Raw genomic sequence first — 12,843 nt, 5'->3', positions numbered from 1 at the left:
AAGGTAACCATCAAGTTATCAAATTTTGCCTTTATTCTGAAGAAAAACATTGGTAGAATATAAGTTGAAACAATTGGCTAAAATGAAATGCGTGTATTGGCAGAGTTGAATTACCTGGGTTGTCTGCCCTCAATATCACTCTCCTCACTCCCACCTTTAATTTCACTCAGCGTGGACGGTGAATATTAGCTATCTAGGGCTGCCCTGTTTCCCCCTGTGTAACTATCCAGTCCTTCCACAGAATAAAAACAAGAAGAATACTATCAGTTTTTGGAAAATGGTCAAAATAGCAGTGTCCTCATCATACCCCAAAGCGTTCTATAATTAACGTAACATGTAGATTGTCTGGAGCTGTCAGATCACTATGCTGTACACCCGAAGCTAATGTAGTGTGTGTCAGCATACTGCACTTTCTTTTAAAATATGTAATTTCAGCCTAAAAAAATTATACTTCTGGCTTGATCAACTCTGATCGAAACCCTTTCTTCAGTTTATACGATGCTCATGAAAGCCCTTTGGTTAAATAAATCTGGCTTCTTTATATCAGTCTTTTCCTAGGGTATAACTGTGTGGCCCAGTCTCTGATTATTTTCTTCAGTTGAGATGGTTTAAATGGCTAATATTCAAGTGGTAATATTAATTTCAGAAATTTCGAAATTAATTTTAACTCAATCTTGACTTTTAATGAATGTGCTTGCACTCTAATATTGTTGGTAGCACATGATAGTCTTTTTTTTTTTTTTTTAAGATTTTATTTATTTATTTGACAGAGATAGAGACAGCCAGCGAGAGAGCGAACACAAGCGGGGAGTGGGAGAGGAAGAAGCAGGCTCATAGCAGAGGAGCCTGATGTGGGGCTCGATCCCATAACACTGGGATCACGCCCTGAGCCGAAGGCAGACGCTCAACCGCTGTGCCACCCAGGCGCCCCACATGATAGTCTTTTTTGATAGTCTTTCATTGACCATGAGTTTTGTTTTGTTCTGTTTTTTAATAGACTTTAGTTTTTACATTAGTTTTAGGTTTACAGAAAAATTGAGAGGGTGGTACAGAGAGTTATATATTCCCCCGTCTTGCATATAATTTCCCCTATTATTGACATCTTACATTAGAATGGAAAGTTTATTACAATTAATGAACCTATATTGGTAGATTATTATTACCTAAGTCCATAGTTTATTCATATTTCCCTAGTTTTTACCTGATGTCCTATTTTTGTACCAGGATCCCATCCAGGATACCACATTTCATTTAATTGTCATGTCTACTTAGGCTCCTCCTGACTATGTAGTTTTTCAGGGTTTTCTTTTTTTTGATGACCTTTACATGCGATACATGAATCCCACAAGTTATACAGGAATATACATGTCTACAAAACAGACGAGAATCCCACAAGTATTTATTGAGCGTCACCTACTCTGTGCCAGGTTTTTTGCTAGATATTGGAGATAATGAATAAGATAATAAGATTCTGCCTTTGTGGAGCTTACAGATGAGTAGAGGAAACAGAAAACAGGCAAGTAAATAAGTAAATAGATTTTGAAAAGTTCTCTGAAAGAAAAAAAGAATAGGTTGCTGTGATTGGGAAAACAAGGAGTTAGTTTTATTATTATTTTTTTTATTAACGTGACAGCAGGGGGCAGTGGGGAGGGGCAGAAGGAGAGGGAGATGGAGAGAGAGAATCTTAAGCAGGCTTCATGCTGAGTGTGGAGCCCAGTGCGGGGCTTGATCTCATGACCTGAGCCGAAATCGAGAATCAGATGCTTTACTGACTGAGCCACTCAGGTGTCCCAAGGAGTTAGTTTTAATAGACGGGTCAAAGAGAGTGCATCTGAGGAAGTAGACATGCTCAGGAGGAGCCAACATGCTGGGAGGGCAAAAGGGACAGGCCAGGGAGAGCAATCCAGGCAGAGCGAGCAACACTGCAGAGGTGCTCGAGTGAGAAAGAGCTTGTCTTATTTTGAGTAACTTGAAAGCCAGGTAAGCAAGGGTGGTAGAGAGAGACACATATAAAATTAGACATGGGTAGAAAGTAAATCTTGTGCCAACTTTTATGTACCGTTAACCCTTAGGTCAACCCTCTGGCTTTGGGGCAGTGTCATTTAATTTGGCTGTGCCTCTCACAGCTCTATAACCACCATCTCCTGATTAAAACTGTCTGTGTATTTTGACTATATTACTTGGACCTCTAGTGGGGCGTGGTTCTTCACAACACACCTATGAGGAAACTACTGGGTCGCCTCTTTTCATATTTATTAATAGACCTCTAGTGGGCCATGGTTCTCAGAAGCTTTGTCTATTATTTTACAGCTCCATTGTCAGAACAGGAGTGGAGACTATCCAAAAACAGTTGGTCATGCCATTGACATTTGGAGGGCTAATAGTCTTCAGATATATATCAATAGGATTGACCACTTGAGTTTTGTTTGATCCTCTAAGTTTGTACTTTTTGTTGCTATTTTATTGCCACTACTTTTGTTTTTTAAATCTGCAATCAAATATTATTTGTTGAGACATATATATGTGTATATATATGCGTAAACCAATAAGTACTTTTTTGAGATGTGTGGCTTTTTAGTCATAGTTATATGTAGGGTAGGGTATACAGTGATGTGTGTACATTTTTAGGTAAGTTTAGCTTGGGTTCAATGATAGTTACAAGAGCCTAAAAAAATATTTATTTAGTTATCATCTACTCTGTCAATGGAATCTAATCTCCGTGAGGGCAGGGACTTTGCCTTATTCACTACTCTGTTCCTCAGTGACTGGAACAGTTTCTGGATGCATAGTATGCTATGGTTTGCTGAATGAATGAACTAATGGCACATATGAGAAATGATTTGATTGAGTTGGAGAAGTGTTACTGAACCCTATAAACTTTCTAGGTCAGCAGGCCAACATTTCCTATAATAGAAGTCACTATTGCTGAAAGTAGTTTGTGATCCTTAGTAGGGTACTCATTAAAAATTCAGTATCAGCAACTAGCTAATCAAGTCATTAAACTTCCTGGTGGAGATAATAAGAGTATATGACCAGTTGTTTGTAAGGTCTACCTTTTTACCTGTAGCCCAATTCAGTAAGTGGTCTGAAAATTGTTAAATTTATAAAACCACGTTGTTAGAGTACTTTTCCCCCCATGTATGTCAAGATCAGATATGAATGGGTTATACTGCTAACGATTTATAAGTTAGTAAGAAGGTAGAACAGAGTTAAAGGGAAATAGGAGGAAAAGAGGAGTATATGCCAGAATAAAGACCAATGAAAAATTGAGCTAGAAATGAACTTTGCTAGGAGAGATAAACTTAAGAGATTAAGTAAATTATTCATTTTTTTTCCCCCACCTAAATCACCTTATGTCCTTCTGTTTTATTGCATGGCTACCTAGCATAATGTACTGGTAATAAAACCCGAAAGCCACTCAAAATCTCTACCCACAAGAATGATTAAAAACTATATACAGAATCATCTAAGCCTATGTATTGTACAGTAATTCCTTGTACTTCCCTGTAGGGGAAGAATGGGTTAAGCCATAGTAGAAAAGGAAATGAATATTAGTAGGAAGAAAATACCATCTGTGAGGTTATTAAATCTATTTCATTTGATTGTTATGTTTAAGAAGGTAAATTCTTAGTTCCCCTGGGGGAAGAAGTATTGTAGAAAAGAAAATCTCCCTGGATAGTCAGGAAATCTGATCCCTAGCTCATCCAGTTAGGAGATCCCAGTCGTCATCGTGACTACCACTAGTTGCATGATAGTAGACAAATTACCTTAACTCTTCTTTGTCCCAAGTTCTTTATCTGAAAGCTGGGGTTGCAGCAGTAGCTGTTCCTTAGACTTTCTGTTCTAATCTCTTCTAGACTTTCTTCTAAGCAGAGTACCCCTGGGGAAAGGGATAAGAATTCCCCTGATTTTGATGAGTACTCTCATGTTTCTGCTTCATTTGTTCATCTGTTCTGTTCTTAATGGAGGTTTTCCTATTAACTTTACCAGTAAAGGACTTTGTTGCTAATGGGATAGGTAGTCAGATAGGTTTACCTCATGGTGAACCCTTGTGGCGTGTGTGACTGCAGCGGGAACCATGTCTAAGTGTGGTTATAAGTGAGGGAGAGGAGTTCAAGACCAGTACCTCACAGTCTCAGTTACTCTGTCCACCTGAAAATAGTCACTTTAAGAAATAGTAGTCACTGAACATTTGACTAAAACCCTCGTGGAATCTGTGATAGAAGGGTATTAAAAAAGCCCAAATTCCTTGTCCCAATACAGGCAGCCTAAATAGCTTGCAGAGTACATTGTTACCCGGCCAGAATAATATTTAGTATTTTCCAAGTTTTTCCAGGCTCATTGGTAAAATCATTAAATGCCATATCATGTTTGTTGATCCACATTAATAATCCAGGATTTAAGTAGAGCCCAAGAAGCAACTCCAAGCACCTTTGGGGGATCAGCTCTATTTCTCAGAGTAATTATGTTGCATTAGGAAAGGCATAATTTGGGGCAAGCGACAACAAATATCACAGTATAGGATTTACATGTGGATTTTCCATAGCTCTTGTTGTTTCTGCTGGTTGTCAGTAGGTCACATTGCAGGTGAGTCATTTTTCGACAGCTCAGAAGATAGACTGGAGTGATTTGGTTTAGGTTCTGATTCCATTGATATTAGTGTGAGCCAGTGCATTGTGTATGTATTATTCCTAGGACTTTAATAGGAAGAGTTGAAGACTCAAGTTGAAACAGAAAAATGTTTGAACTGTTTTACTTCTAATCAAGACTAGAGTAAGGTATGGCATGCAGAAGAGCAAAAATCAGTATTTGTTTCCTTTGCGCCATGTTCTTTATCTCCTTGTAGATCTGTTTACGTAAGAAGCAATATGTTTTCCATTTCTTCTAGGCTTTTACATGATATCTTTAACATCTTTTAACACTCTCAATCCTGTAGCTTCAAGCACAAATGCCAGCCTGATATCCACTTCATCTACAATTGCCAATATTCCAGCGGCAGCAGTTTCCAGCATCTCAAACCAGGTACTGTGCAACTTTATTCATCCTATTTGATATGGTTCATCAAGCTTGCTCTTCTTCTCTTCACTCCATAGTCAATTTGCCAATCTAAGAAACAACCAGAACTAGGACCCTGGATGGTTTCTCAGGCTGCCATCCAGTTTCTCTCGTTTCTCTGCTAAGTCTCTGAATGATATGGCTGCATCTGTTCCTTTACCTCCTTTGTGTGTCTACCTCCTACCTTGTCCCTACCAGAATGTAAGCTCCTTGAGGATAGGGACTTATCTTTCTATTTCGTTCACTTATGTATTCCTAGAGTTCAGAAATTGCCTGGTTCTCACATTAAAGACACAAAATAACCATTTGCGGAATGAATGTTCCTTCTACTTTTTTATTTAGCTACTCATTCCTTTGTGAATTCTTTATGGTCTGGTCTTAATCACTGTTCTGTTGACTCTTTTTTTTTTTTTTAAGATTTTATTTATTTATTCAACAGAGATAGAGACAGCCAGCGAGAGAGGGAACACAAGCAGGGGGAGTGGGAGAGGCAGAAGCAGGCTCATAGCGGAGGAGCCTGATGTGGGGCTCAATCCCACAACGCCGGGATCACGCCCTGAGCCAAAGGCAGACGCTTAACCGCTGTGCCACCCAGGCGCCCCCCCGTGTTAACTCTTGATATTAGATCACTGGTAATAGCTTCAGTGTTTTAGGGTTTTCTGTTTTTGCTGTTAGGTTTTTATTTGTTTTCTCTGCAGCAATGAATCTTTTCTCCGTGAATCTCTTCTGGCTGTAATTAACATTACTGTTCTGGTTCATCTTTTATGTTTGACTGTCTTTGCATTTATTCATTCTTATAGTTCACAAATTACTGAGTTTCTGCTATACACCTGGCACTCTTCAGTGTACTATTTATCACTTTCCCTTTCATAGGTTTTCTTTCTGATCCTGTTTTCTCTCATGGAGAGTGTATGTAGTTTTCCACGTGTTTATTACTTCATCCCCAGAAATGTTTAACCACATTCACAGCTACCTCTGAAATGAACATTCTAGTCCTGACCTCATAATATCTACAGGCTTCTGTTGATTGATGGCCTATTTTTCTTTAATGTCTTGCTATTTCCCTAAGTTCATCATATCGAAAACCAGGCTTTCATTCCTCCTTTTTTTGTCTCGTTGTCCTCCAAAAGTAAAACCACTTTTCTCTATGACTTCTCAATTGTCAATGAGACCATTTTTAAATAAACCTAGGCCTCAGACCAAACCAGTCGTTTTCAGTTTTATTCCTCACCCATTCCTGATCCAGCCATTTCTAGAATTCTTTCTTTTCCATTTTTGCTATTATTTCCCATGTTTTAGTTTCCCATGTTTCCCTCTTAATCCTGAATTACTTCAGTTAACTCTTCATCTCATCTCCAGTTTTTCTCTGTACCTAACCATTTCCTAAAACGCTATCTGAGGGTGCCTGGCTGATTCATTTGGTGGAGCTTGCGACTCTTGATTTCAGGGTCATGAGTTCAAGCCCTATGTTAGGGGTAGAGATTACTAAAAAATAAAAAATAAATTTAAAGGGGCGCCTGGGTGGCACAGCGGTTAGGCGTCTGCCTTCGGCTCAGGGCGTGACCCCAGCGTTATGGGATCGAGCCCCACATCAGGCTCCTCTGCTATGAGCCTGCTTCTTCCTCTCCCACTCCTCCTGCTTGTGTTCCCTCTCTCTCTGGCTCTCTCTCTGTGTCAAATAAATAAATAATCTTTAAAAAAAAATTAAAAAATAAATTTAAAAAAAGATAAAACACTATCTGAGTAATTTTTTCAAAAGTCCACCTTTCTCCTGTCAATTACCTGTCCAGAATCTTTTTGTATTTTTGTTGTTTTGATTTTGATAGTCCCTAATACCTGTCCCCCACACAAATTATACAACATTGCCTAAAGAATCCAAGTCACATTCATGGGCTTGCATGACACATTCAAGCCTGCAGGATTCTTTGTTTCAACCAGACTCAACATCTCTGGTCCCCTAATAAAACCTTTTCAGGGCCTATTCGTGCTCTTACTCCCTGTCTCTGTTTATCTCAGAAAGCTCTCTGACTACCACAGTCTGCAGGGATAGTTGTCTTCCTCTGCATTTAAGTCATTTGACATACAATTTATTGCCAATTTGTTGGAAATATTGTTGTTTTCTCCGGCTAGACTTATAATTCCCTTGAGTTCAACCAGTACAACTTACTCTTTTCTTTAATGTTCCAGCTCATACACAGACATGCACCCTGACTGAGCTGTATTTGGTTTATGATAGATGCTCAGTACTCTTTATAATTGGTCTGGTTGATTAGCTTCTTCCTACTTCTTACCAACATCAGTTGAAATTTTTTAAGATATGTATTTGTGCTATATATCATAGACATTTTTTGTACAGCTTTATTAAGGTATAATTGATCTATAATAATCTGCATAAATTTAAATTGTACAGTTTGATAAGATTTGACATGTATGTGCCCATGAAGCCATCAAAAGTTCCCTCCAGTTTTCTTTTCTTTTCTTTTTTTTTTTTTTTTAAAGTAGGCTCTATGCCCAGCATGGAACCCAAAGTGGGGCTGGAACTCATGACCCTGAGATCTAGACCTGAGCCGAGATCAAGAGTCAGAGACGCTTAACCAACTGAGCTATGCACCCCTCCCTCCAAATAGTTTATTTTATATTAAAGATTTTATTTATTTAAGAGAGAAAGAGCACAAGGGGGGAGGGGCAAAAGGAGAGGGGAAGCAGACTCCCCACTGAGCGGGGAGCCCCATGCAGGGCTCGATCCCAGGATCCCTGGATCATGACCTGAGCCAAAGGCAGACACTTAATCAACTGAGCCACCCGGGTGCCCCAGTACTCAGTTTTTAAACTGGGAAACCTACGGGCACCTGTGTGGCTCAGTTGGTTAAGCAACTAACTGCCTTAGGCTCAGGTCATGGTCCCAGAGTCCCAAGATCGAGTCCCGCATCGGGCTCCCTGCTCAGCGGGGAGTCTGTTTCTCCCTCTGACACTCTCCCTTCTCGTGCTCTCTCTTACTCTCTCTCTCAAATAAATAAATAAAATCTTAAAAGAAAAAACCCAGAAATTTATTAAACTGGGGAACCTTAATGTAGGATGTGTTTTTTTGTTTAAGCTCATCTGTACTTAGAAAGCACTAGAATCTAGTGCAGTTGCTTATAAACTTCTTAAAGAATAGAATCTTCAGAAGTTCTGTGCAGAAATTTATACAGAAATTCAGCACTTAAAATAGAAAAAAAGGGGCGCCTGGGTGGCTCAGTCCTTGAGCGTCTGCCTTCGGCTCCGGATGTGATCCCAGAGTCCTGGGATCGAGCCCCACATCAGGTTCCTTCGCTGGGAGCCTGCTTCTTCCTCTCCCACTCCCCCTGCCTGTGTTTCCTCTCCCGCTGGCTGTCTCTCTCTGTTAAATAAATAAATAAAATATTTAAAAAAAAAAAAAAAAGAAAGCTGTTAGAGTAGAAAAGGGACATTATAGAGTGCGTGGGACCCTTCCCTCTCCAAAGATAGCCCCTGAGGTGTCTCCTCTTGACTCTTAGTTTTCCGCAGAATGCATTTTGAAAATCATTGGTTTACGTGGAAGCTATAGATGGGTAAATGAGAAGTCAAATAAATGTTTTAGGAAAATAACTATGAATAAGAGAGACATGAAAGTCTCTTGTGTTGAAATCAGCGTTTTGCTCTTTCTGAGAGTTTTGTTTTCCTCCCTTATTGCCCTTGGTCTACAGGACTATCCCACCTATACTATCCTCGGTCAGAGTCAGTACCAGACCTGCTACCCCAGCTCCAGCTTTGGAGTCACAGGCCAGAGTAACAGTGAGGCCGAGAGTGCCACATTAGCAGCAGCCACATACCAGACGGACAAGCCTAGTGTCATGGTACCTGCGCCTGCAGCACAGAGACTTTCGTCTGGTAAGCACCGTAGCTCTCAGAACTTTGGCCTAAGGGCACCTCATTCAACGTGTAATAGTAAAGATCATTTTGTTCTGGTCTAAGTCACTGTTACTGTGCTATTGGCTTTCCCTCTCGGGTGAGGAATATTTAAACATTGGTACCAGACCATATGATGAGTCATTGGCAGGCTGAATGTAATACCTGATGCTGTGAACAGAAAAATCCCAAGAATGAAAAGACTGTGACACCCACCCCGTCCTTGAGCTTTAATGTGCTTGTCACAGGGAACTTCAGAATCTTGGCATGTTTTGTAAAAGTGGAAGGACTCCAGTTTTGGTCTCTGCATATTTTGGATGCCTGCTGAGACCTCAGAGCAGTAGTTCCTAGCTTTTTCTGTGTCACGTATCTCCAAGATCCTGAGGAAAGCTATGGTCCTTTCCCCCTCAATTACATAAAATTTAACCTACAGTTTAAACCTATACATTTAGGTTTGAAATGTATCGATGAATTATGAAGTCCAGGTTAAAAAAAAAACAAAACCCTGACATAAAGGCCTTATACACACATTCAGTAAATAAACATATGTATATGCTTTTTATTTGTCTCTATCATTCAGGAAAATTTGGTGGTTGGCTGTCACATCATGTAACTCGAGGGAGGACTGTTTATTGTTAGCACTAATGCATTTTTTAGAAGTATCTCAACTAAAGCATTTTTTTGTGTACCTTGCCTTCACTAGTCTTCTAAGGAAATGGAAGTACAGATGGTCACCGCTTCAAACTTACATAACTTTGAAATAGTTACTCATGTTGAATGCCTTAGTTTTGAAATTATGTCTCTAAATATCTTTGTTCTTCATAACAATTTTAACTTTTTAAGAATAGGGAATTTCAAACCTAGAAGTTGTCAGAATAGTGTAATGAACCTCTTATGTATCCATCGCCCATCTTCAACAATTAACTCATATTTCAGCTACACTTCATCCAGTTCTGTTGCCGAATTCCAGGCATCATATGTCTAAAAGATAAATACTTGCTATCATAATCACAATGCCATTATCTCATCTGAAATAATTCAACAGTAATTCCTTAATATCATAAAATGCTAAAAGGTATTATTTCTAGTTTTCTCATAAATGTTAAGAGTTTTATTTTCCTTTTATAGTTTACTTAAATTAGGGTCAAAGTAAGGTCCATACATTGGGATTGGGGGATATATATTTTGTCTCTTTTAACTTACAAATTCCCTTCTTTTTTTATTCTCTGGTGTACTGTATTTGTGAAGAAACTAGAGTGTTTATCTCATGCCATTTTCTAGTCTGAATTTTGCTGATTATCTCTGTATTGGGTAGATCAATATGTCCTGCTGCCTTCGGTATTTTATTTTAAATTGGTAAATAGATCTAGAGTTGCGATTTTCAACTAAAGGTGATTTTTGTGCCATGCCGTCTCTCACGTTCACCTAAGACATTTGACAGTGTATGGAGACATTTTCAGCTGTCACAGTGGGTGGGGAGTGCTACCGGCATCTAGTGGATAGAGGCCAAGGGTGCTGCTTAGCCAAGCACCCTATAATGCGTAGGACATCAACTCAACAAAAAATTATCTGGCCCAAAACGTCAGTTGTGCCAAGTCGAGAAACTCTGATGTTTCTAGAAACTTGACCAGATACAGGTTCAGGTTTTTGTTTTTTCTTTTTGTTTTGGCAAACAACTTTATAGCCGTGTGCTTCCATTGAGAGGCAGGTATATAAATTCTGTTAATAACTCTCTCTGTGATGTTAGGAGATGTTGATGCCTACATCTGCATTCCTAAACTGATGAGGTAAAGTTTGGTTTTCCAGCCTTTATCCCTGCAATATGATTCTTAAGGACAGAAAGCATGCTGACCCCTCTTCCTGCTCTGGTTCTTATAGCCTGTGACTACTAGCAATATATGTCTCACTTTTTGTTCCAGGAGATCCTTCTTCAAGCCCATCTTTGTCCCAAACGACACCAAATAAAGATGCTGATGACCAGTCCAGAAAAAACATGACTGGCAAGAACCGGGGCAAAAGGAAAGCTGATGCCAGCTCTTCCCAGGACAGTGAATTGGAAGTACGGGAAGAAACTCATTTGAGTTACCTACTTTTTTTTCTCATTTTTTAAGTTCATTGAACATGCATATCTGAAACTCATGGAGATACTGTAGTTCTATGTTGTTGAATGCCCCCCCCCCCATTTCTGGGCAAGAGAAATGAAATTGGCCACATGAAGAGAGAAATGTAAAAACACATATACCCGTGCTCGTAACTCACCATATTACTTTCAGGCGCTTTTCACCAAAGCATTGAAAAAGCTTTTTTGAATTTAGTTAGCCAGGTAACTTTTTAAGGGAAAGAACAGACTATTCTCTCTGTTCCAGGGAAAACAGAAAGAACAATTCCCTCATATTCAGAAAGCACAGGGTGTCACAAATAATGTCATAATGTTCTCCATTTTAGAATCTAAAAGTAAAATGAGAAGATGAGAGTGCTTTAGGCTAAGCTTCTGTGAAACCTGTGACAAGGTCTGGTAACTTATTAATGAGATTGGTACTCACTTATTTTGTGGTTAAGCACTGTAAGAATTTATTATGGGCATACATTTGGCTTTGTTATTAAAAAGATTAGAAAATCATACAAAATGCTAATAATAGTGGAGTTTTTATATGCTTTTGTTTTTGTATTTGATTTTTCTATAATATGAGCATTTAATGGGCAGAGGGATGCTGTATTTAAAATGAGTTCATCAATAGGTATTAAGACATAAGTAAATCGAGGCTATGTTTGGGGACTGTCTTTCCTTTTGTTCCTGACACACACCAAAAAAAGGTAAAAAAGAAGGAAAATTTAAAGTCCTTCTATATTTATTGGGAAAAACTGAGAACCCATTTAGTTTTTTTAATTGTGCTAAAGTATACATAACATAAAATTTACCATTTAACCATTTTTTAAGTGTGCAGCTCGATGACGTTAAGTTCATTTACAATGTTGTTTGTTACCACTGTCTATTTCCAGAACTTTTTCATGATCCCAAACAAAAGCTCTGTACCCATTAAGCAATAACTCCCCATTCTCCCCTCCCATTAGCCCCTGGTAACCTCTATTCTACCTTCAGTTTCTAGGAATTTGCCTATTCTGAGTATCTCATATAAGTGGAATGCTACAATATCTACCCTTTTATGTGAGGATTCTTTCACTTAGCATGTTTTCAAGGTTCATCTGTTATAGCATGTGTAAGATCTTCATTTCTCTTTATGGCTGAATAATATTCCATTATGTGTATATACCATGTTTTGTTTACCCATTCATTTGTTGATGGACACTAGTGGTTTTTTTCACCTTTGAGGTATTGTGAACAATGCTGTTATGAACACTGCTATCCAGATATTTGAGTCTCTCTTTTCAGTTATTTTGGGTATAAACTGAGGAGTAGAATTGCTAGATTATATGGTAATTCTATGTTCAACTTTTTGAGGAAACAACAGAATGTTTTTCATAGTGGCTACATCATTTTACATTCCCACCAGCAATGCATGAGGGTTCTAATTTCTCCACATCCTCACCAACACCTATTTTTTCTTTTTTTTTTTTTTTTAACCATAGCCATCCTAATGGATGTGAAATGGTTTAGATTTCCATTTCCTTAATGACTACTAATGTTGAACATGTGTTCATGTATTTATTGGCTATCTGTATATTTTCTTTGGAGAAATAGCTGTTCAAATCCTATGCCCAGTTTTTAGTTGAGTTGTTTGGTATTTTGTTGTTGAGTTTTAGGAATTCTTTATATATTCTAGATACTAATCACTTACTAGATATGTGATGTGCAAATATTTTCTCCCGTTCTGTGGGTTCTTTTTACTCTCTTGATAGTATTCTTTGATGCACAAAAGTTTT

General features: G+C 38.5%; 1 protein-coding gene across 5 annotated transcripts in view; it reads left to right on the top strand.

The window, feature by feature from the left end:
• Nucleotides 1–12,843, top strand: part of EYA3 (EYA transcriptional coactivator and phosphatase 3) — a 97,957-nt gene that overhangs the window by 59,399 nt on the left and 25,715 nt on the right. For all 5 annotated transcript variants that reach the window (XM_011229088.3, XM_011229079.3, XM_019803134.2 and 2 more), the window contains 3 exons: nucleotides 4,937–5,022; nucleotides 8,760–8,943; nucleotides 10,881–11,020. In XM_011229088.3, the coding sequence (XP_011227390.1) occupies nucleotides 4,937–5,022; nucleotides 8,760–8,943; nucleotides 10,881–11,020 (410 nt within the window). The remainder of the gene's footprint in view (nucleotides 1–4,936; nucleotides 5,023–8,759; nucleotides 8,944–10,880; nucleotides 11,021–12,843) is intronic.

This window comes from Ailuropoda melanoleuca, chromosome 2, assembly GCF_002007445.2.
Source record: "Ailuropoda melanoleuca isolate Jingjing chromosome 2, ASM200744v2, whole genome shotgun sequence".
Taxonomy (NCBI): domain Eukaryota; kingdom Metazoa; phylum Chordata; class Mammalia; order Carnivora; family Ursidae; genus Ailuropoda; species Ailuropoda melanoleuca.
The sequence above is the reverse complement of the archived record's forward strand: the minus strand, read 5'-3'. Positions and strand labels throughout refer to the sequence as shown.